Genomic DNA, 25,826 nt, shown 5'->3' on the forward strand with positions numbered 1-25,826 from the left:
GCCCATTTAAATCAGCTTTCCAGTGGGTCCCTGTGGAACGCGCTGGTTTAGAACGTTCACATTGCGGTAGATTTGTGCCCCCAAATGCCCAGAAAAATACTGCGCGATATAATGGGCCCAAATTGAGCTACTCGCAATATTAAATTTTGTATAAAAGGATCTTTAGAAGCCCTTTTGAATGTAAAAATATACAACCTAACTTCTGCTATTTTCTTTATGAGACCATGCGGTTGCTGACGGTCGCGGGTTTAAAGATTGATTTTTAAACTACTATAACTATTATTCAAGGCCTTTAAACCTAATAATAGCTTTTGCGACGGGGTCTATCAGCGATTTTTCGTTAATAATTAACTAGGCTGAACATTTTCGATTGGAACAGCTTAGAGAAAATCGCGTTTTAAACCCGCCCCCCTCTAAACGGCGCCAAAATCGCGCACAACCTCAGCGGCAGATCTTCAACGACGCTTCAGGTAGGCTTTGCAACATACCTACTTTATCCATTAAACACTATGTTGCAATAGAGCTTTTGTTTTAAAGTTGGAAACATTTATAAGCCGCCAAGAAAAATCCAGAGAATCAACATATTATTCTTTCATAAAGATCATTCTGCATGATTAATATAGATAGCATTACTCAAAATTCAACAGTGTAAAAAGTTGTGAGATAAAAAACAGCAATAATCCCCAAATAGTACAACTCAGTGAGATAGAGTAAAGCTATCTGCCAGGTTACATTAGTCACCCACAATCAACATCAAGTTTAACAATTTTCCATTTGGTATGTATTTACCACTCATTCATCTAAAGTACAAATCTTTGCTCAGAGAATGTAGAATGAACCATGGAGATAAAAGAGACTCCGATGTTGTAATCAAAACAAATTTTAAAAACGATAAATTTACCCCAGGTTGGGAACCCCTTAAATTAGTACTGTTAAATATTTTAAAACCGGCACTAAATAAGACGTGGAAGCAGGAACTGCAGATGCTGGTATAAACCGAAGATGGACACAAAAATCTGGAGTAACTCAACAGGACAGGCAGCATCTCTGGAGAGAAGGAATCGGTGACTTTTCAGGTTGAGACACTGCTTCAGCCTGGTTAGGGATAAGGGAAACGAGAGATATAGACGGTGATGCGAAGAGATAAAGAACAATGAATGAAAATTATGCAAAAAAGTAACAATGATATAGCAAACAGACCATTGTTATCTGTTTGTGGGGTGAAAATGAGAAGCTAGTGGGACTTGAGTGGGGGAGGGAATGCCGGGGCTACCTGAAGTTAAAGAAATCAAAGCTAGACACAAAACGCTGGAGTAACTCAGCGGGACAGGGAGCATCTCTGGAAAAATCAATATTCATACCAGCTATTCATACCAATATTCATAAGCTGCCCAAGTGAAATATGAGATGCTTTTCCTCCAATTTGTGTTCATCCTCACTCTTACAATGGAAGAGACAGAGGACAGAAAGGTCTGTGCAGGAATGGGAAGGACAATTGAAGTGTCCCTCGCCCATCAGGCAAGAGGTACAGAAGTTTGAAAACGCATACCTCCAGATTCAGGGACAGTTCCTTCCAGCTGTTATGAGGCAAATGAACCATCCTATCACCAACTAGAGAGCAGTCCTGATCGACCATCTGCCTCATTGGAGACCTTCAGACTATATTTTATCGGAATTTACCTTGCACTAAATGTCATTCACACATACACTGTGGATGGCTTGATTGTAATCACGTATGGTCTTTCCACTGACTGGATAGCAGGCAAGAAAAAAGCTTTTTATTGTACAGTGACAATAAACTGAACATCTGCAGTACATGGATACATTGTTCCAGAAGACAGTTACATCCCTTAGATTATGCACTGTAGAACTTGTCACTTAAGAGGGACAGGAGCAAATGACTGAGTGAGGTACGTATGATGGATAGTATGAGTCCAAGCTTTTACACAAATCCAAACTCTTGTGGAGTTTGTAGATGGGAGCATAATGATCACAATACTGTTGTAACTGTGAGGTATTCAGGTGAGGGGAGTGGCAAGGAATGCAGCAGTAAAAGGGAACAGTACATTAGGAGGGTTGGTGATGTTCAGAAGGACCTGTCTGTAATGCATTAATCATGAAAGATCAGCAAGCAATTCGAAAAGGCAAATATTGTATTGATATTTATTGCAATGGGACTCAAGTACAAAGTAGAGATAGCGTGCCCCAATTATATGGAGGCCTGGTTAGATCATATCTACAATATTGTTTACACGCAGGCAGCAGTTTTTGTACAAAGCAAGATTAAGTGGACTAGCCTAAACATTCACGCTAAGAATGTGGAAGATCTCATTGAAACTTCCAAAAGTGTTTTAAACAGGTAAATGGTGAGGCATTGATTCCCCTGGCTGGGGCACCCAGTACCGAGTGTCAAACTATCAAAACAAAGGTTCAGCCATAAGAATTGTTGTTCACAAGGGTATTGAATCTTTGGAATTTGCCAAGCACGATTAAACTCAAGTCACCTCGTATATTCAAGAAAGATACTGTACATTTCTAGATATTAAAGGAGTTATGAAATATAGGGTTCATTGCAGGAAAAGGATGATGAGGTGAAAGATCGGCTGATTTTACTGGATGGCAGAGCAGGCATGAAGGGTCAAATGTCTTACTTTTTATATTATTTCCAAGTACTAAACCAAGCGAGAATGTTGTGCTCTGCAAACAACTGCCATCGCATTCTTCCAATTGCATTTAATTTTATTTCTTCTTCCCACTCTTTTTCTAACTTCCCATTGTTTTCTAACTTCTCCATTTCTATGATGAGGCCAAACATAAACTGGAAGAACATCTAATATTCTGCTTGGGGAGCTTATAACGCAAAGATTTGAACAACTCCAACCACCCACCCTTGTCAGGAAGTACACAAAAATGCTGGAGAAACTCAGCGGGTGCAGCAGCATCTATGGAGCGAAGGAGATGGGCAACGTCAAAGATCTTATTGCGAAGCTATAAGATCTTTGGGCAACGTTTCGGGCCGAAACCCTTCTTCAGACTGATGGGGGGGTGGGGTGGGGAGAAGAAAGGAAAAAGGAGGAGGAGCCCGAGGGCTGAGGGAGCTGGGAAGGGGAGGAGACAGCAAGGGCTAACAGAACCTCCTCTCTAACTGCCTACCTTGTCAAGAAGTCCCTTGTAACAACATTGTTTGTTTCCAATCGCACAACAATAGCTAATATCAACTAATACAATTAAGCACATTTTCAAAGAGTTTTTTTTTTTAAAGCAAATGATGGAAATCCAAAAATAGAGAGTGCATGAAACATTCAGTTGGTCAGGCAGCATTTGATGAACAGTCTTCACTTGAAGTTGAGCTTTCACTATTCACAAATGCTAAACAATCTGCTTTCCAAAATTGTATTGTTTAAAATTACATTTTGCATAAACAATATAAACGTAATTATTGTAATCAAGAAAAAGCTTTTATATAAATTGGCATAAAATCTATTTACTGGTTTTCAAGTTCCTTCATGGTCTCCATCCTAAAGAAACACAATCTTAAACCTAAATTGCAAACAGTGCAGTCCTACTTAATTGGTCTGAAAACACAGGCAAATCCTTACATTTTTATCTCTGTCCTGCAACATTCTTTTCGTGTTTTTCTTTTAAAAATTATTCCAAAGCAAAAAAACTACTCAACTCATTCAACACAAGTAGCTACAACGGCTGGTGATATACAGCAGCCTTTATTCGGAATGGTTCAGCCACAAGCCAGGGTGAAATCGTGATTATCCAAAGAATGAATGCTTGCAAGAGCTAGCCAGCCATTAAACACTGGATATTTGTTTCAACATTTTATTCCACTCTTTTTAATTATATTTAATTACTTGCTTGAGGGCAAATAATAACTTTCCTTTTCAAGTCTACCAAGATAAACCAGAAACACCTGTTTACCAAACTGCAAATTCCAACATAGATATCAGATCATACATTCCATTCCGGCACTGTGGCGCATCGATAGAGTTGTTGCCTTACAGCGTTTGCAGCGCCGAAGCCCCGAGCTCGATCCCGACTATGGGTGCTGTCTGTTTGGAGTTTGTACGTTCTCCCCATGACCTCGTGTGTTTTCCCCGGGTGCTCTTCTTTCCTCCCACACTTCAGACATACAGGTTTGTAGGTTAATTGGCTTGGTACAAGTGTAAAATTGTCCCTCGGGTGTCTAGGACAGTGTTAGTGTGCGGGGATCGCTGGTCGGTGCGGACTCGGTGGTCCGAAGGGCGTTTCTGCGCTGTACCTTTAAACTAAACTCCCAATAAAGTCTTTTGCAAAAGTAGTCAACTTCTACCAACATTAATGAAGCACTCAATTGTGAAAACAGAAAATGCTCAAAACACTGCTGGTTAGGCAGCATCTGCAGTAAGAGGAATAGATTTAACATATCAGGGTCAAAGATCCTTCGTCAGAATAAACAAAAGGTGCTCAGTCTGAAATGTTAACTATTCCTCTTGCCACAGATGCCTGACTTGTTGAAAGTAGAGAGCATTTTCTGTTTTCATTTCAAATTTTCACATCTGCAATTTTTTTAAATATCATAGAGTCAATATTGGGAAACAATATTGTTTTGGAAGGAACTGCAGATACTGGTTTAAATCAAAGGTGGGCAAAATGCTGGAGTAACTCAGCGGGATATGCAGCATGGGTGACGTTTCGGGTCGAGACCCTTCTTCAGAATGATGTTAGGGTAGTGGGCGGTACAGAGATAAAATGTAGTCAGAGACAGTAAGATCGGTGGGAGAACAAAGGACATTTATTGTCACATACACCAATTGGTGCAGTGAAATTTGAGTTACCATGCTGCACACAAATAAGATAAACACAACACTTTAGAATTTAACATAAATCATCCCCCCACAGCGGAATCAACGTTTCCCACTGAGGGAAGGCACCAAAGTTCAGGCCTCTTCCTCTGTTCACCCGTGGTCGGGGCCTATTTGGGCCTCTGCAGTCGCCGCTACGGCGGCCTTGTTGTGTCAGGCCCTCGAACGGAAGAACTCTCAACGGCCCGGAGCATCCGAATCGGCCGCTTCCTAACGGAGACTGCGGCTCCTGAAGTCGACAGGCCGAGTGGAGATTCAACACTGGCGACCTCGGCGAGAGATCCTAGGCTCTGCGATGCCAAAGTCAGCGACGCCCGCGGCTGGAAGTTCACAGCTCCATGGTGTTGAAGTCAGCAGTCGCAGCACTCCGGAGCTCCAACACGGCAATTCCCGGTAAGGCATCACTCGCTCCACGATGGAATCCAGTGTTGCGCCGCTGCTGAAGCTGAAGCTCTGGGCAGTCTCCGGCAGGAAAGGCCACGCCAATCCAGATGGTAGGCCGCGAGGAGGGGGTAGGGAATGGAGAGAGGGAAAGCAAGGACTTGCCCGAAACATCACCCATTCCTTCTCTCCAGAGGTGCTGCCTGTCCCCGCTGAGTTACTCCAGCATTTTGTATCTACCTTTGAGAAACAATATTGCTGGCTTTCATTACATAAATACCTGCATGCTGGATTGAAAGATTCAATGATTTCATTCTTAAACTCTGCGCTAAAGCAGAGATGTGACAACTATTAAAAGCAATAAGTAAATTCCTTGCAGGGAAGAAATGTCTCCTAAATGTTGCTGTGGCTATAACACTGGACTAATTACAGCATAATTGAATTCATATTCTACAACTGTAACCATGAAACTGAATTCTATGATGATCATAAATGCTGCTATACTGATATCGAAAATCCAAATAATTTACAATGGCCTCTCTACAAAGGAAACCCAGTACTCCCTAACCAATCAGAAATGATTGCCTTAATATCCTCAGAGCCTGGAATTTTATTTTTAATAAAATGCCATTTTGCCAGTTACATTCACATTGCAGGAATAAAAGGTGCAATTTATGTGGGTCATAGTGTACTTCCAAAAGATTCCTTTTGAATTATACTTTCAGTTTATGGTCAGATTCATAAATCCTGAATCTGAGCAGCAGCCATCTGACCAATGTGGATTAGTGACAAAATGGTGTATTATAAACCAACATTTACAGCTATCACTTCCCACTGCATTTAATTGTAAGGACCATCAGCTTTTGTACAAGCAGTATAAATCCACTAAACATTTTGTTTCATTTACATAACACAAGCCATTCTTAGCCAACTGGAGCAGCCAAATAAGTTAGTGCCATCGTGCTACTCAGAGTATTTGAACGCCAGATTGGCATTGTCGCCTCGACTACAGCTATCAGGCATCAGTCCTGACTCTTAATGTTGTTTATGTGGAACATGCACATTCTTCCAGTGATCTCAACCAATACCACTGAAAAAGTATTCTTATACTGTGTCTGTGGTTGTTTTAAAGCAACATTAGGTAACCAAATTACAATGAAGCATCCATGGTTTGGAATCTATTACACAAAATCTTTAATAAAGTACGAAAATTGTCAATAGGTCAGGTCTCATAACCTTTGACACCCTTACTAATCAAGAATCTGTCAATCTCCACTTTAATAATATCAAATGACTTGGCCTCCACAGCCGTCTGTGGAAATTAATTCCAGATTCACAACCCTCTCACAAAAGAAATTCCTCCTCATCTCCTTTCTAAAGGCAAGTCGTTTTATTCTGAGGCTGTGCCCTCTGGTCCTAGACTCTCCCACTTGTGGAAACACCCTCTCCACATCCACTCTATCCAGGCCTTTCACTATTCGATAGGTTTCAATGAGGTAATGAACTTGCCTATCCATGCACCTATTCAAGTGTCTTTTCCTGCCTCAAATATCTCCTCCCAAAACTATCTCCTTTGGGAGACATTTCTTCCCTGTAAGGAATTTACTTACTGCTTTCAATAGTTATCATTCCATATACCTATCATATTCGCCATGGACATTATGGACCGAAGGGTCCGTTCATGTGCTGTACTGTGTTCTACAATAATAAGATAATTTTGAAGGAGTTCACATGCAAACTTGAAGTTTTAAAAACCTGACTTTTGTTCTACCTTTTCTTATTGGATTAATGCTTTCAGCATCATTGTGGATTGGCACAGTACCAAACAATGTCTTCAGTGTGGATAAAGACACTGCATGGTACAGCTTTAATTCACTTCAGCCAGTAAATGCTGCTTTTAATCCCAGATCTATGGCAAGTTAACTGATCATCATTGCAATATTCAGAGCGTTCTAGTGGTCTCATCCAAAAAAGCCATGGACAATAACATTAATGGATTGACACAAAAAGCTGGAGTAACTCAGCAGATCAGACAGCAGCTATGGAGAAAAGGAATAGGTGCTATTTCCAGTCTGAAGAAGGGTCTCGAACCAAAACGTCACCTCTTCTTTTGCTCCAGAGATGCCAACTGACACTGCAGCTCCAGCTTTGTGTCTATCTTCGGTTTAAACCAGCATCTGCAGTTCCTTCCAACATAAATAACATTAATGCCCCTGATTAATTGGCTTGCTGAAACTAACCAAAAGCAAAGAACAGTTAGCCACACACTAAACTTCTGCAGGTGCATGAAGGAAAAAAAATGCATGGTAATATACCCACCTTGAAAGCCCTAGAATTATTTGTAATGTACTTCAATAACTCTTCTTAGCAGCACTTAAACACTCCACGTACAAAATTTAAAACTTTGAAAACCAAGCAAAGAATCAGTAACCATCCAGCTAAAAAGCTCACAATTATGTGATTCAAATACACTGCCGACCAGTATATTGTGAGAGTGGTTAATAAAGAGAGACACCAAGACGTGCCCAAAAGCATCATCGTTCTCTGTTGCCCATTTAAGTTCTGCTTCAAAGCCAACTAAGAGACATGTCAGGATTGTAAAATGGAAGGGGGCGGGAGAACTCAACCTATCTCTGCAATGCAATACAGTCAATCCCAATTTTACTTTTTCTATTACAGGTTTTTTTAATTTCTCAACTACCTTTTAGAAAATAACATTCCCCTTTCAGCATAGACGTTTAAATCATTCAGATTCAGATTCAATTTTAATTGTCATTGTCAGTGTACAGTACAGAGACAACGAAATGCATTTAGCATCTCCCTGGAAGAGCGACATAGCAAATGATTTGAATAAATAATAATAAGTGTCCGGGGGGGGGGGGGGTGATTGGCAGTCACCGAGGTACGTTGTTGAGTAGAGTGACAGCCGCCGGGAAGAAGCTGTTCCTGGACCTGCTGGTTCGGCAACGGAGAGACCTGTAGCGCCTCCCGGATGGTAGGAGGGTAAACAGTCCATGGTTGGGGTGAGAGCAGTCCTTGGCGATGCTGAGCGCCCTCCGCAGACAACGCTTGCTTTGGACAGACTCAATGGAGGGGAGCGAGGAACCGGTGATGCGTTGGGCAATTTTCACCACCCTCTGCAATGCCTTCCGGTCGGAGACAGAGCAGTTGCCATACCACACTGTGATGCAGTTGGTAAGGATGCTCTCGATGGTGCAGCGGTAGAAGTTCACCAGGATCTGAGGAGACAGATGGACCTTCTATTGTCCATTGTCATGACTGTCTATTGACTACCTACTCATTTCCCTTTATTTTCAACTTCATTTTCTTTCCCCCACAACTTAATGATTGTCAGCCTGGTTCTCAGGAGATTAGGTTTCTCCAGTTTATTTCCCATATACGTTTCTGCAGACCCCTTCTAGAATTGTATTACATTTCCTTTCCCCATTCTTCCTTACAAAAGGGCATCACCAATCATTTCTCTTCATTAACTTACACTGAATGCATGTCTGGCCCTTCCATCTGTTTATGAATATATTGAAGTTCATCACTTTTCTCCTAACCTTTTACCCTTTGCACCATGAACCAGCATCTGCAGTTCCTTCCTACACATTTTGTCTGCTCCACTGCAAAATCTCCTCAAGGTATGTCTACTTTGAAGTTCTCCTCCTCTCTCCAACGAGAGTTCTGCAACATCCTCTCTTGCTGTTCTTTATCTCTCTACATCATCATCTATATCTCACGTTTCCCTTTATCTCTAACCAGTCTGAAGAAGGGTTTTGACCTGAAACGTCACCCATTCTTTCTCTCCAGAGATGCTGCCTGTCCCGCTGAGTCACTCCAGCTTTTTGTGTCTATCCAATGGTGGAAGAGGATTGGAAGATTATAGACAGTATATCTGCCCCTTCAACCATTCCTTCTGTCAGAACACAGTACAAATCCTGTTTAAGAAGGAACTGCAGATGCTGGAAAATCGAAGGTAGACAAAAGTGCTGGAGAAACTCAGCGGATGCAGCAGCATCTATGGAGCGAAGGAAATAGGCAACGTTTCGGGCCGAAACGTTGCCTATTTCCTTCGCTCCATAAATGCTGCTGCACCCGCTGAGTTTCTCCAGCACTTTTGTCCACCCACAGTATGAATCCTACCGAGACCCAGTATTGAACCTACCTTAAATGCCCGGCTTTCCAGAATCTCGTCAATTTATGACCTATTGATTCTCAATCACCTCTTCTTTTATGATTTATTTGATATCTGCATCTTTCAGAAAAACATTTTTTCCTCAAATGACTTGGTATCTTAGTATCATGCTCTTTGCATCCAAAAAAAGTCTCTTATGCCAACTTTGATCCACTACTTCACCACATATTAGTTAAATTGCCTGAGCGTTCGATTTCTTCTATTGACTACCATTCTATTTGTATTCTCTTTGCCCTTCTTTGATATTTCTGATGGTCAAGAACTGTAACACTCACAATATTAATCTAACCTATTGAAGCCTTGTTCAAATTCATCACCAGGGAGTTGTGGTTTTGATTGCTCCATCCTTACTGCTGCTAACTATCACAGAAAATGTATAACACAGGGGACGTCGCTCTGCCCATCACGATCATATTGATCATTAAAAAAATACCCAGTCCAATTCTGCTTTCCATCACTTGGTTGAAGCATGAAGGTGAAGACTCTTTAAAGACACATCCAATTACTTCAAGTTGCAGAGGCAGAAGCTTTCTTCCGCACAATTAGGTAGCGAGATCCAGATCTCCTTAAGACATAGGAGGCTTGTCAACCAATTGAGACTGCCACCTCTCAAAGCAACCACATTTATCCCATTCCCCATTTATTTCTCTTTAACATGTTCAGGCTTGAACACTCAACAACAATCCAATTATCCTTCTACCCAGCTTCATGATGGTGAAGTTACAGCAGTCAATTATGCTGCCAACAAGCAAGTCTTTGGGATATGGGACAAAATTGAAACCCCAAGGAAACTCGTCACAAGAATACATTTCATCGGGAGAACATGCAAAGTCATAAGGACAAGGACAAATCCAGCTCTTTGGAGCTCTGAGGCAACAACATGTGCTGTCCCATTGTGGCATCCTGACGATTATGATCAAACTCGGGTCCTTCTCAGACTTGTGGCAGAAATAAAGTATTCCCCAGAAGAACAGCAGTGTTATAAAATGAAATGTTTTAAGCATCAATAACATTCAAATTTTAAAGAGTAAAAAAAAATTACCTGATAAGTGTTATCAAAGCTGTCATACATGAACCTAGTTATCAATGATGTCTTTCCAACTGAAAGAGAAAAAAAATACAAGTTATAAATTTATTCCAAATACATCAAATCACTCGCACAGACACAAGGCACGAAATAGGGGCACAAACATTTTTAAGAATAGATGCATGTGAAAGTTCAATGAAGCAACAAAAATATTTAAGAGATGCCAATAGTTTAAGGATCAGAACTAAAAACTAAAAGCAAAATGACATCTTTAGCTTCATTTCCTGGACAAAAAGAAATTCCTGTTCATTTAAATGTTCAAAATGTACCCTCACGTTGAAAAAAGTATTACGGTGGAAGTGTACACAATTCAGTTTAATTTTCTTCATGCACTTCAGATATAAATTTGGGTGCAGATCAAACTGATAATTGATACAAATAAAGAGCAATTAGTTTAATAATGTTAAAAGTAGTTTTGGAACAGAACAAGAGTATGGATTGCTTGTTATATGCTCAAAAGATTGTAGGGATGATCTAATAGCTAGAGATGAGGCAAATTCTCACACATTTCCTTCAAAATAGGAATTGACCAGGCCCAGTTCACTGTTGCTAGATCAAACATCTGTTGTTCATTAAGTATTTGGTAGGCAATAATAAAATCAGATTCAGAAGTGTTTATTGTCATATACACCAGGGTGCAATAAAAAATTCCTTGTTTGCAAGAAGCTTAGAGTAAACTGTATGCATGGTAAATGATAAATACACCAATAAATACAATGAAGAGAGTAATGATGCCCCTGTCCCACTTGGGAAACCTGAACAGAAACCTCTGGAGACTTTGCGCCCCACCCAAAGTTTCCGTGCGGTTCCCGGAGGTTGCAGGTGGTTGCTGGAGGTTGCAGGTAGTGGAAGCAGGAAGGGAGACTGACAAAAACCTCCGGGAACCGCACGGAAACCTTGGGTGGGGCACAAAGTCTCCAGAGGTTTCCGTTCAGGTTTCCTAAGTGGGACAGGGGCATAAAGCAGCAGAATGGTGCAAAGATTGCAGGGCAACCTGAAACGGCCTGAAAAACTGAAGTACAACAGAATAACCGAATGAGATAAGATTAAGAGTATGAATACATGGTGGCAGTTCCAGGAAGGGAATGTAAAAGAGGTGATTGGCTCAGAGGTTGGATAGAAGAAGAGAAGAAGTCTGGATACCCAGTATTTCAAGCTCCTGTATCTTTTTCCACAAGGTAAGAGAATAAATGGAATAGCCAGGGAGGCAGTCATCCTTGACAATATTTCCATCCTTCCTGATGCAAGACACTGTGAAGATGGACTGAATGGGCCTATGCTCACCATTCAGTATAGATGCAGATGGTCAAGGGCCACCGAGCTGTTGCCATATCAAGTAGAGTTGTAACCCATCAGAATACTTTGTCGTGTATCTGTACATGCAGAAGCTACATGCTACGATGTAATAACAATCTGATGTTAAAATGCATTTATAGATCTGTTGCTTTAATTAAAAAAAACCTGGGGAATTGAGTGACACATATTAATCTTGGCGCCTGAAATTATGTTCAATGGGAGATTTCTGGATAAAAGTCTACCTGCAGTTTGTGAAAATGTTTAATTTAATGAAAGGATAACATTTACATTCCTAGGGAACCCTTCCAAACCAGGACCAAGTGGTGCCCTTGCAAACCCTGGCCTTGTGCTGGCAATTCCTGCAGCAATTGCCCATGGCTTAGTGAGAAGAGGCTGCTGGCGAGTACAACAAATACTGGAGCCACTCAGTGCAGAGATTTGGGGCTCAGGATTGAACCCTGCCCAGCATGGTGAGTACAGGATATTGCTGGGGACTGGCAGCAGTTGCTACATGTGTTTAAGTGGGCTACCTAGATTCTACAGCCAGGCACCAAGTAAGCTCATCCCTAAATCTCTGGACATTGGCCTTTGGGCCTCAATCTACAATTGGCTTCTGGACTCTTGACCAGCAAACTTAAATCAGTTGAATTGGTCATAACATTTACTTAAACCTGATCATCAACAATCTTGGCTTTCAAGGTTGTGTGCTCAGTCCCTTACTCTTCTCCTTGTACATCCATGACTGTGTGGCCAAGTACAATAACACAATCTTTCACCGATTATACCAATGTTGTCGGCCATATGTACAACAATAAGATAATGTACAACAAAGAGATCAAGAGCATTACGTCAGGACAACAATCTAGTCCTTAAAATCAGTAAGAACAAAAGAGTTGTTTGGATGCTGACCCAAGGATGCGAGGGGGTGAATGCAATCCTGTCCTCATCAATGGAGTTGCTACGGCGCTGGCCAATAGATTCAAGTTCCTTAACACCATATCACTGGCAACTTAACCCGATGCCTTCACACTTATGCAAGAAAGTGCATCAGTGTATTTACTTTCGTTGGAGTCCGAGAATAATCAGCATCTTCATAAGATTCTTTTGTACTTTATTAAAATGCGTTACAGAACATATTCTGGTAGGATGCACCTAATCCTGCGATGGCAGCTGTGTTCCACCTAACCATCTGAACCTGAAGTGGGTGCATCTTCACATTGCATCAGGAAGGCTGAAGTAACGTCAAGGATGCCTGCCACTATGGCCATTCTTTTCTCTCCTCTCCCTTCTGGGAACAGATACAAGAACTTCAAAGCTCAAACAAGCTGGGACTTCTGACGCCCAGACTTAAGAACAACTTCTTCGCCATAGCTTTGACTCCTGACAAGCATCTCTACCGCACCTCATTCCCAATGGTGCGGTCATGTATTCTTAACTCTATTTCATTGATTACTCATTATTGTACTTTAATATTCTTTTGCACTACTCAGTTTTTGCACAACAATCTTGCACCATTGTGCTCTTTTGCACGTCTTTTCATTTATTGTTGTATTCATCATTAATATGTAGTTTATTCTTTGAACTTCATGTGAACAAGGAATTTCATTGCACCTTCGTGTACATGACAAACAAATCTATAATCACACATCACCTGCTGGATCTAATAAAAGCTGCTGTCTTCTCTTGGACTACACTGCTCTTCCCAGCCCAGAGATTTCTAAGGTAACAATCTCAGTGGTTACTGGGTTGTGGGCTTGTTACATAAAGAAACCACTGGGCTGAGGGATACATTTGCTTCCATCACCTGCCAAGGTGCAATGACAGAGACCATAGGATCTGAAAAATATTCCAACATGCAGCAGTGCAGCCCTGAGCCCCATACCTTGTCATGTGTAGGTTTTCAGTCTGCAGAGGCAGCCTCTCCACACCAAGTCATGGCAATTCATGGCTGTGAAGGTGTCAGTGGGATATGTTTGTTATTTTGACCAGCAAGCCTCAAATCGGTTAGAATTTTAGTGCCAATTCCACTAGCTCCAGTTTCAGGAAATGCATCCTGAAGCCAAGAAATATGATCTGAAATCCTGCAAAGAGCTTCTGGTATTCATTTGCAAATTTTAAATTTAGGATGATATTTCTTGGCACCAAAATCAAAAAGAATAAATGCAATTGCATAACAAGTTATACCAAAATCATCCACTGAATGGCAAAATTACCTTGGGCAGCTTAGTATCCTACCCTTGTTTCGAAACACTTGGAATGAGACTTTTTATAGGTTGCACTACATATTTCAGCTTGCACTATTTTAGTCCAGAAATGTAATGAGGCTCTATAAGGCCATTCAGGCCGTGTTTGGGCCATGTTCAGGCCATGTTTGGAGTACTGTGAGCAGATTTGGGCACCATATCCGAAAGATGGGCTGGCTTTGGAGAGGGTCCAGAGGAGGTTTACAAGAATGATTCCAGGAATGAGTGTTTGAGATATGTAATATATTGTTTATATGTGATAACACTGGGCCTCTACTCACTGGAGTTTAGAAGGTTGAGGGGGGACCTCATTGAAACTTACAGAATAATGAAAGGCATAGAGTGGATGTGGAAAGGATGTTTCCACTGGTGGGAGAGTCTAGGACCAGGGGTCATAGTCTCAGAATGAAAGGGTGCTCTTTTAGAAAGGTGAGGAGGAACTACTTTAGTCAGAGTGTAGTTAATCTGCGGAACTCATTGCCACAAAGGAGGCCAAGTCAGCAGATATTTTTAAGGCAGAGATAGACAAATTCTTGATTAGAACGTGTTTCAAGGGTTATGGGGAGAAGGCAGGAAAATGGAATTAGGAGGCAGAGATCAGCCATGATTGAATGGCGGAGTAGACTCAATGGGCCGAATGGCCTGGTTCTACTCCTATAATCTGTGAACTTGTGTAAAATGGTTGAAATATTAAAGACTACTGACTTAATAGCTGCACAGAAAATTTCAGAACTTACTTCTAAAGATTTAATCAGTAAGTTCACACATTTCTCAATAATAAATAATCAGGTAACATTATTGAAAACTGAAAAAAGCACTGAGCACAGCAAAGGACAGACTGCACCCACTCCACACACATCTAGATCTCCTGCCATCAGGAAAGAGATACCGTGGCATCAAAGCCCGGACAACCAGACTGCTAAACAGCTTCCTTCCACAGGCTGTGAGGCTGCTAAACAGTCACTCCACCCGATTCTGCTGCTTATGCACTGACAATTTAATAACTGGCACTAATCAGCTGCCCTGGACATTTTATGACTGTTTTTACTGTATTTTAATGCTGCTGTTTTTACCTGCACTATTTTAAACTATTCGTACTGTTTTATCAGGAACTGGATTGTTTTTTTTTTTAATCGTTTTTATTTAATGCGTGAAATGTTTAAGTTTTTATGAGCGATGCTCCGGTATTCCCTTGCACTGTACAACTGTTGCTTTGCAAGATGACAATAAAGGATGATAATGATAATTGAGCAATACTTTGAAACTAGAATGGTGAATTGGGAAATAAATGCAGTAATATATTGACACGCTACTGCAATGCAAAATGAAATGTAGGCATGTTCAGCACGATACGTCCTACTGACCAATTTCTCAAATTTCATTTACAGCCATTTCAATTGTAAATAATGAAAATCTCGAATACACAAAATCTGTAGGCGTGTCAACATTTTTTAGACCTTTTTTAAAAAACAAAAGGCTAATGTTGAAGCACATATCTCAAAATGGGTACATGCGAAGGATGCATTCCCGCCCGATCTTCCAATCTACCTTGTTGCATGGTTTTCTTAAATTTGCACTCCACTATTTTTTCCTTTTGCACTACTTGCTGTACTCAAGTATGGTATGATCTACCTGGATAGCACGTAAAGCAGTTTTTCATTGTTTCCTGGTACCCGTGTCAATAATAAATACCAATTAATTCACAATGACAAAATATAAATGCACCTCTTAAAAGGTACTAATTTAATATTGACATTAGAAAGTACAGAAATCAAAGTCCAGTGCTAACTTTGGTACTATTTGAATTCCACATATGAATGATGTTTTTAGAAAAACTGCACAGTACAGAATATATAATTAAAATTTCATCATATCAGTAATAATTTCAGTCAATAATTTTATTTTTAAGTATTTGCAACATGTTGATGTTGCTGACATATACAAGCCATCACTAATTATATCTCCGAAACAGAAGGTCATTTAGAAGCCAGTTAAAGAGTCAACCACATTGCTCAATCTAACAGAATTTGGCAGATCAGGTAAAAAAAAGGATAGGTTTTTCTGTGAAGGCAGTTAGAGTACCAGATAGATGGCCACCATTAAACATGCTGGGATTTTTTTGAATGCCTGAATTTAAACACATCAGCCGCCACACTGAATTTGAATTCAAGTCTCCACATAGTCCACCAAGATACGGTAGAAAACAAACCAAAAGTTGCCAAGTTTGATCACTATTTATTTCTTCTTTTCCCTTAGCCAATTTCAGAAAAGGCCTCAAACATTTCCGGATAGACTGCTTGTCCCAAAGCAAAACATATTTTAACCACAGTCAGACAATTATGATTTAATACAAATCAATTAAAATCTTCCAGAAAAAAAAAGAATGCGCCAATAATTCACATCTACAGCCAGGATACAAGGCTTAAAATGAGAAGGCTATTCATGACCGAGATAAACATATTTCTTCAACCAGAGGATAGTGGCATTTGCAATTCTCTACCGAAACGCAGCTGTTCTGGCTTAATCATTGAGTATATATAACGCAAAGAGATTAATAGATCTTTGAAGTTAAGAGAACTATAGTAGGATTCTTAAAAGAAACTGGCAATGACCTCGGTATCAGGCTTCTGAACAGTCCTTCCATAAGCTGGGGTACTGTCCAATTCACCTCTGCTTCATTGCTGACATCGGACTTTGCCTATGGAACTGATGCACTGCAATGCTGCAAAATATATTCTGCACTCTGTATCTTTCCCTTTACTTCATCCATTGTACTTAAGATTGACTTGATTGTTTTTATGTACAGTAATATGTGATCTGTTTAGATAGCATCCAAAACAAAGCTTCTTGCTTTACCTCTATACACGTGACAAGAATAAACCTAAAAAGTTACGGATTAACATTTTATTGAAGGGAAATACAAAAGATTGTCTATTTTATACTGAACTACAAGTGACATCACAATGACAATTTTGATTAATTAAAAAACAGAATTACATTAATAATGGGAAAGCTACATTGAAAACTCAACAATTCCAACACAAAACAGTACAGATGCTGGAAATCCAAATGTTTAAAATTTTCAGCTATCAGGTCTAACCTACCTAGAATTTACAGCATTTCCTATTTTTATTTCAAATGCAAAAAGGACAAAGCATTTATTTAAATAAATGCAAAGGATTTATTTCCTTCCTTTGTTCACAAATCTGCACTTTCACTGATCTAATATGTTTTGTATAATGACCTCAACATGAATGACTTGCAATAATTATGTAATGCAGTAAAAGCAATTGACTGGAGTTTTTTTTTCAGACAAACATCAGTAATCCAAACACAGAGACTTAAGGAAAATTGATAGGGTGGGGAAGATTGGACAAGGTTCAGAAAATAGATTTTAGAATCTGTCCCCCTCTATTAGAACCTAGAAATCAAAAGAATCTGTTTAATCTGTGAATAGTTTCAGATTATTTAATCTGTGAATCGCTCCAAATTAGTCCCCCCGTCATTCAATAATTTGCATTCAAAAACATTTCAATGCCTCACTTGACTCAAAACCCTTGACAAAGGTCTGCATATTATAGAATCTGATGAGAAATTAAGTTTGGAACCAAATAAGGGATGGGTGGTGGGAAGTTTGGAAGCGAGGAGTGAGGGGATAGAGAACCCAGTGGTTGGGCAATGGGTAGATGGAAGAGTTAGAAGTGGGAGGAAACTGGTTGATAGTAGGCTGGTGAGGAAGAGGGGAAGTTGGAAAGAGAGATGAGTGAGAGAGAACATGGATCGATCAGAAGGAGATGGATGGGGACAAAGGGAGATAGACACAAAATGCTGGAGTATATCAGCAGGTCAGGCAGCATCTCTGTGGTAGACAAAATGCTAGAGTAACTCAGCAGGTAGACATAGGGGAGCAAGGTTATCCAAAATTAGAAAATTCAATATTCACACCATTGGGTTGCAGATTACCCAGGTGAAATACGAGGCACTGCATGAAGGCATGTTGGCTGTGTAAGACTGGGAGAACATATTCAAAAGTATGACAGTAGATAAGCAATTGTTAGCATTCAAATAAATAATTCGCAAGTTGCACAAAACATCTGTTTAAAAGCCCACAAATATACAAAAGGAAATGTGATCCACCCATGCCTTAAAATCTAAGGGGTACCATTAAACCAAGGGAATAAGCTTGGAAAGCTGGTAGAAAAATCAGTAGGTCTGTGGTTCAGCTAAGAATCACCTAAAAAATCCAATAAAGTAATGATAGACATGAGAGTAGACTAGCAAGAAACAAAAACTCTGAGTTTTTTTAGATATGTTGAAAACAAAAGATTAGCAGGAACAAGTGCCCCTTTAAATAGGCTGGGAAATATGAAAATGGCATCCTCACATTGGAAGACATGCTGGGTATTTCCAGCAGTTCTAACTTTCCAATCTTTAATGTTCCTTTATTCATATACTCGCTAACTACCCGAGATGGATATGAATGAAGGAAACAAGTTCCTTGGACCACTCTACATGACCTCATCTACAACTTCTCACCACAGCAATACTGGTTTGAGGTATTGCATTTTTCCTATTCATCCCTCATTTCTCCTCTGTCCTACTTACATGTGACATTCCACTCTCTCTGTTCAGTCAAAAGGTATTTGACTCTAAATGATAATTCAGTTTTTCTTTCTCGGGAGCAGCCTAAACTGCAGAACGTTTTGAACATTCTATTTTTAATCTCTATTGCAATTATGGGTTTTGAAAAAGTAGCTAAAATGTTCAAATCTAGTAATCAGAGATTATTACAGAGTAAAATACTCTGGCTACTTTGGGTCAATGGCAGGAGAAAGAGGTTAAGAGGGAAAGTTAGATCAGCCATGGTTGAATAGCGGAGTAGACTTGATGGGCCAAATGGCCCAATTCTGTTCCTAGAACGTATGAATTCCTGGAAATCACTGCCTTTTTGATGAAAGATTGATCATCAATAGCAGGTACATCTCTCTGAGAAAATTTGCTTCAGGTAATACAAGAAACAGTCTTCCTGCCCACGGTTTTGTGACACAAGCCTTGGGATCAAGATGCTTCTGCAATATTAAGCTTTTGTAGATGTTGTATGCACTTGATTTATTGTTGCACATACGTTATTTATTGTCTGGTTATGGTTTAAAGAAGAACTTTGTTCAATGTTCAACACACTGAAATTTTGCTTATAAAGAAGATAAACAGCGAAAGAAATGTTCATGGAAACAAATGCTGACACGATCGATCTTTGCAAAACCTGTAAGGCAATTTGGAAAATCGAACAGCATGTTTCTCTGTTTCTCTCTTCCCCCCCCCACCAAACTTCAAAATTCACACTCCACAGACCTCTCATTTTAGAATCCAATAATTTTACTGCTAAGATCCTATCAATCTAAACCACTCCATCTATGCTTGCTCCAAACAGTCAATCCACATTTTCAATAATGATGGAGCCACATATCTTCTTGGCTGATGCATTGATTTGTCTTCATCATCCCTTCTGAAGACCCGAAACGTCACCCATTCCTTCTCTTGAGAGATGCTGCCTGCCCCGCTGAGTTATTCCAACTTTTTGTGCCTTTCTTAAGTCATTAGTGATTGTTCTTTTAATACAAATATAGATTCACCACCGATTTTCCAGCAACAGGTGGTCCTCTGACACCTCCTTTAATCTGGACAAAATTACAAGAGCACACTTGAAATCAACCCTGGAGGTCCCCCAAAAAATTTGGCAACGAGGCAGCCAATCTTTACTGTAAACATCTCACAAAATAAATCAGTGTTTGTTTAACTTTAACACGGAGTCTAGTGGATAACTGGAATTTATGGGACATTGGTACGACTCGCGTAGGCCGTGACTATCAGCTAGTACATTCTGCCGTAACATTTACTTCATCGGGACTCATGCGTCCGATCAGCATGTAGAATTTGCCACTTGCAGCCGGAACTCTGGAACTCCGGCCCGGCCAGAGCAGGCAGATCCGTTCCCATAGTAGACTAAAACTGATTTTGCGGCCGTTACACCCCCCCCACAGACACCGATCTGACCCTCATCGGTACTTCCAAGGGCAACACGTTAACCGGTGCCCCGGCTGCCCATGGAAGGATTGCAAGTCATGCTGTAAAGTTAATTTACATTTAATCTTTGTTTTATTTAAGTTTTAAGCAGCCCAAGGCATTTTAGCAACACGGGACGAGTATAATTAGTGGGTCAGAGATGTATTGTTGTATCGTTATTAAGTGGCCCCTGTTGGTCCAGCAAAATGGAAAATGCAGCAAGGTTCTGGAACTACGGGTACCGGAAAATTGATGGTGGACTTGTATTACAATAACATCCAGCAATAATTTTTGTTTTGATTCTGCTGATACAAAAACATGGCTTCAAAATTAAAAAAAAAACTTTTCATGTGCCATGTCACTCTGCCAATTTGTTACTAACTTTGCAAATATATTCTTACAAATGGTTTAGAACTGATACTGTGATTCTATTCACTTTCAAAATCATGTAGACGTGCAAATGAAAATAAATGACCTGATCATTTATTTATCGCGATGCCAAGATAAATGCTTGCACTGACACATGGAGCACTTTTGTGATAAATGGGCAGCCTGCAAGAGGTAAAGAACACATTTTTGGTCTGCCCATCCTACCAAAAATTGAAATAGTGACCTTATGAAATCTACAGCATGTAATCTACTATGCCTCAAATTAGCTTTGTATTTAGAGAAAAAAGCTTCCACTTGGCAGTCCGTCAGAATTTGTCACACCACAATGCTATGGCTCAAATTTCCCCTCCACTGCTCCTAAGCAACAAATGTCATGAGAAGTCTTAAAAGACTTGCTCCTGTATTAGATACTGTCATCATTCTTGTACACGAAGCATTATTGACGACGCATAAATTAATTGACAGTTCTGTGCAAACCACATTTTCAAACAAATTGACAGGCAGATTGAAGTTAAACTGTAGTGAACAAGGAAATAATTAAACATTTTTCCTTTTATTTAGTAAACTTTACTTCTTTGACAGGTGGTGCACTAAAGTTTGAAGCTGGCACAGTGAGGGTGGGAAATCAAACACCAATCAAGTTTTAAGCAACCATTTAAGGTTGGCCCTTTAATACTGAGCAGAGGAATCCCTAAAGTACCATCTTTTTCTGAAGCTGGTAGCCAGCCCATCTGCCTAAAGTAGATTAAAAAAATCTCCCAACATTATATATTTTTTTTTTAAATGGCACCCGGACCAATTTTTCACTGCCAAAATATTGCTATAATGAGTACCTCTATGAAGTTGTAACATATTTAATGGAGTTTATTGGGAAACTGAACAAAGACACGTTTAGGAAAAAGTAAAAGAAAACCACATCAAACCAATAGATCTAATTTTGATGGGTCAGACAGCATATCTGGAGAAAAGGAATAGGTGACATTTAGGATTGAGGCCTTTCCTCAGAAGTCGGCTCTCGATCCGAAACGTCACCTATTTCTTTTCTCCAAAGATACTGTCTGGCCCACTAAGCATGCAGATACAACAGGCAGTGAAGAAAGCGAGTGGCATGTTGGCCTTTATAACAAGAGGAGTTGAATATAGGAGCAAAGAGGTCCTCCTGCAGTTGTATAAGGCCCTAGTGAGACCACACCTGGAGCATTGTGTGCAGTTTTGGTACCTTCATTTGAGGAAGGACATTCTTGTTATTGAGGGAGCGCAGCATAGGTTTACACGGTTAATTCCCGGGATGGCGGGACTGTCATATGATGAGAGAATGGAGTGGCTGGGCTTGTATACTCTGGAGTTTAGAAGATTGAGAGGGGATCTTATTTAAACATACAAGATTATTAAGAGTTTGGACACGCTAGAAACATGCACCCGATGTTGGGGGAGTCCAGAACCAGGGGCCACAGTTTAAGAATAAGGGTAAGCCATTTAGAACGGAGACGAGGAAACATTTTTTCTCACATTCGGTGGAATTCTCTGTCTCATAGGGCGGTGGAGCCGGTTCTCTGGATACTAGAGAGAGCTAGATAGGGCTCTTAAAGATAGCGGAGTCAGGGGATATGGGGAGAAGTTAGGAACGGGGTACTGATCGGGGATGATCAGCCATGATCATATTGAATGGCAGTGCTGGCTCAAAGGGCCGAATGGCCTAGTCCTGCACCTATTGTCTATTGTCCTAGAAAATTATTTGCCTTAACCATGGTGAGCTCATCAAAAACAAAGCTTAAGCATTTCCAACATAGATACAATCAGTTCAAACTTAAGTACAATATATGGAGCAATGGGGAACATACACAGTGCAAAATAGAGCCCTCAGCATTGTAGCACATCAGTTCCTTAGACAAAGTCTAAAGGCCTCAATGGGGAAGAGATGAATCAAACAGTACCCTAACTTGTGGAAGGACAGATCAGAAGCCTGATAACAGAAAGGAAGAAGCTGTTCCCGTGTCAGGTGGAGCATGCCTTCAAGCTTCTGTACCTTCTGCAGATAAGAGCGGGAAGAAGATGGAATGACTAGTGTAGGACAAATCTGATTATACTGGTTGCTTCTCCGATGCCACGTGAAGTGAAGATGGAGTCAGTGATGGGAAAACTGATCCGTGAGATGAACTGGGCTATATCAATAACTCTCTGCAATGTCTTGGGCAGAGCTATTCTCAAACCAAGCTATGATGCAACCCAAGGTGTGCTTCATATAGTGCGCTTGTAAGTTTGTAAGAGTCACTGAAGACGTCAAATTTCCTCAGCCTCCTTGGGAAGCAGAGGCGTGGTGTTCCTTTTTGTCTGTCGCATCAATATGGTTGATCCATGACAGATCGTCAGTAATATTAACGCCAAGGGACTTGAAGCTCTCAACCATTTCCACATTTGCACCAATGACGCTGCCTGGAAAAACTGACCACAGTTGATGTGGCATGGCAATGTCTAGTCTATGAACTTCAGCAAATTTGTTGATAATATTATGGACAAATTGGGCTGAAAGGCCTGTTTCCGTGCTGTATGATCTATGGTGAATCTTCTCCGCACAATAGACTTTCACCAGTTCTGTCCTAATATCATTCTAATAACTTTTATTTAAAAGTAGAGCACTAGTTAGGGACCCATATTTCATTCCCTCAAACTGAATTTAAAATGTTACCATACTATGTTCACTTTCCATGGGGATCCTTTACTTTAACATTCATTAATGCTGTCTCATTACACAATACAAGATCAAAAATTGTCTGCTTCCTAGTTGGTTTCTCAATGCATTGCTCTAAAAAAAAATCCATAACTTATCATGACCTCATCCTTCAGGTTGATTTTCACCAAATTTGTCTTATCCACAGAAAGAAAATTAAAAATCACCCAAGACAATCACAGTGCTCGTTTTACATGCTTCCAGTATTTCTTAATTTATACAGGTACATAGTCTTACAATTATCTATTCTTACCCATGACTTCTTACTGTTACTATTTCTTATTTCCATCCAAACTGATTCAGTAGCTTAAGCTTCTTGTGAATATTATTTCCCACTACTGCATTGATGTCATCCTTTATTAACAAAGCTCCCTACATCCTTATGAAATGTCAAATATCCCTGAATATTTAATTTCAAGCCTTGGTCACTTTACAACCATGTCTCTGTAAAGGCTACAAAAATCAGCTTTCAATCATCTACATGCCTTAAAATCATCTGTCATGTTGCAAATGCAGCATTCATTCAACTGAAGAGCATTACATTTTATCTTAACCTTATTATTTTCTCCAATGCTTGCACAGTCTGCTGCTTCCCATTAGTTATTTTTAAATTCACTGCTCTGCATATGTGTCATTCCTTTCTCTTGGCCTTCCTAAATGAATCCCCAAAACCCTCTCATCTTAAGTCCATTTTAGTTTTTCTTCTACTGATTCTACACATCTACTGCTAAACTAATTTAAGCCCTTGGATGGGTGTGAGGGAGGAGGTATACGGACAGATGTTATATCGCCTATAGTTGCAGGGGAAAGTACCCGGGGTGGGGATGGTTTGGAGAGAAGAGATCAGAAATGTAACACTTGCCCCGACACATCCATCCAGGGGCCACAGCTACCCCCAATATGAGGTGTTGTTCTGCACGTCCTATTTCATTTGGGCAGCTTACAACCCAATGGTATGAATAATTAATTCTCCAATTTCAGCAAAAGTCTTGACCCAAGCATTAGGAAGAAAAATACCATCCTGGAGTCAGTCTGCTCCACTGTAAAATCTCCTCAAGGTATGCCTACTTTGAAGAAGGTCTCCTCCTCTCTCTGACGAGTTCTGCAACACCCTCTCATTGCACCCCCTGTGATTGTTTGCATATCTGTCATTCAGTTGTCCTATACACCTTCTATATCTCTCATTTCCTTTCCCTTGACTATCAGTCTGAAGACGGCTCTCAAACCAAATCGTCACCTATTCCTTTTCTTCAGAGATGCTGCCTAACGTGCTGAGTTACTCCAGCTTTTTGTGTCAATCTTCTAATATTTAAAAGACGTTTGGATAGGCACATGGATACAAAATGTTTAGAGCGATATGGGCCAAACATAACTAGCTAACATGAGACATCTTGGTTGGCACAGCCAAGTTGGGCCAAAAGACCTGTGTACATACCCTATGACTCAATTATCTCATTAACGAGAAAACAGGTTAAAGAGGCTGAATGGTCAGTTGCTGATACCACGTGAAATCACCAAGTAAATTTGTTATTAATACTAAACCAACAAAATGCCATGCAGTGTTTTAGTACGAAAATTGCTGAGTTACTTTTAATTTTTGAAACTTTGCCAAAATGTAAAATGATGCTAGGTGGGAGGTTCTGTTGAATGAGACATCAAATGGCCATCAAGGTCACATCTGCTTACTCAAAGGGAGATTACAGAGTCCATGCTATTAATCCAAACTGAAGGCATGGAATTCTTCCAGTATTCCAGCTAACACAACTCCCACCACCATAAAGTATCAACGAATCATTTTTACTGCTTTTGGCAGAATGTTACAAACCTAAATTGCCTGCTGGTACATAGCAGTCACCAGGTTCCAAATTAATTTATTGTCTGGAGAGGCAAAGACATTTTCAATTATACAGCAGAACTTTAATCATGTCTGTATCAAGCAACTGGAAAGGACAAGGAGGTGGGGAAAAGGCAGAGTAAAGCTTACATCTTAAAGCAGAAAAGTACAAGTGCTGAAAACTGAAAAATCAAAAAACTAGAAATACTCAGCTGCCAGACAACATCTGTGAAGAAAGAAAATAGAATTAGCATTTCAGGTCAATGACCTTTTACAATATATTTTTTTAAATGAGTGACTGTATGATGTGCATCCTTCACTGCCCTGAATGTGCAAGGAACTAACATGTACTTCAATATACTTAAAATATTGTTGGCCAAAATGTGTTCTGCTTAGTGAAGCCTTAGCAGTTGACTTGCAATTTCAAACACGAGCTTCAAGAAGAAATAAAAATCATCTTTTGCAGGAAATTGTAACAATAAATTGATGTACACACATTCCATGAGTATCTTGCATACCTAGAATAACATAATTCAATATGAAAAATATTGGCCTTCCTATTAATTCCTAAATAAATAAGATTACAAAATTTAGAACACGCTTCAACAACTAGAAAATGTTCCCTAGAAAGCACTTTCATTAGCAGTACCGATAAAAAGGGGTGCCAAATCAAAGCAATGTTACATAACCAAATACATCCTAATCAGGAGTGCAGTATAGAAAGCCAAGCAATCCTACAATCTCTGATCAAAG

General features: G+C 40.0%; 1 protein-coding gene across 4 annotated transcripts in view; it reads right to left on the reverse strand.

Moving 5' to 3' along the window:
• The window catches only part of rab6a (RAB6A, member RAS oncogene family), a 79,081-nt gene that overhangs the window by 41,313 nt on the left and 11,942 nt on the right, over nt 1–25,826 (reverse strand). For all 4 annotated transcript variants that reach the window (XM_033023183.1, XM_033023181.1, XM_033023182.1 and 1 more), the window contains exon 2: nt 10,475–10,533. In XM_033023183.1, coding sequence (XP_032879074.1) covers nt 10,475–10,533 — 59 coding nt within the window. The remainder of the gene's footprint in view (nt 1–10,474; nt 10,534–25,826) is intronic.

This window comes from Amblyraja radiata, chromosome 6 (assembly GCF_010909765.2).
Source record: "Amblyraja radiata isolate CabotCenter1 chromosome 6, sAmbRad1.1.pri, whole genome shotgun sequence".
Lineage (NCBI taxonomy): Eukaryota > Metazoa > Chordata > Chondrichthyes > Rajiformes > Rajidae > Amblyraja > Amblyraja radiata.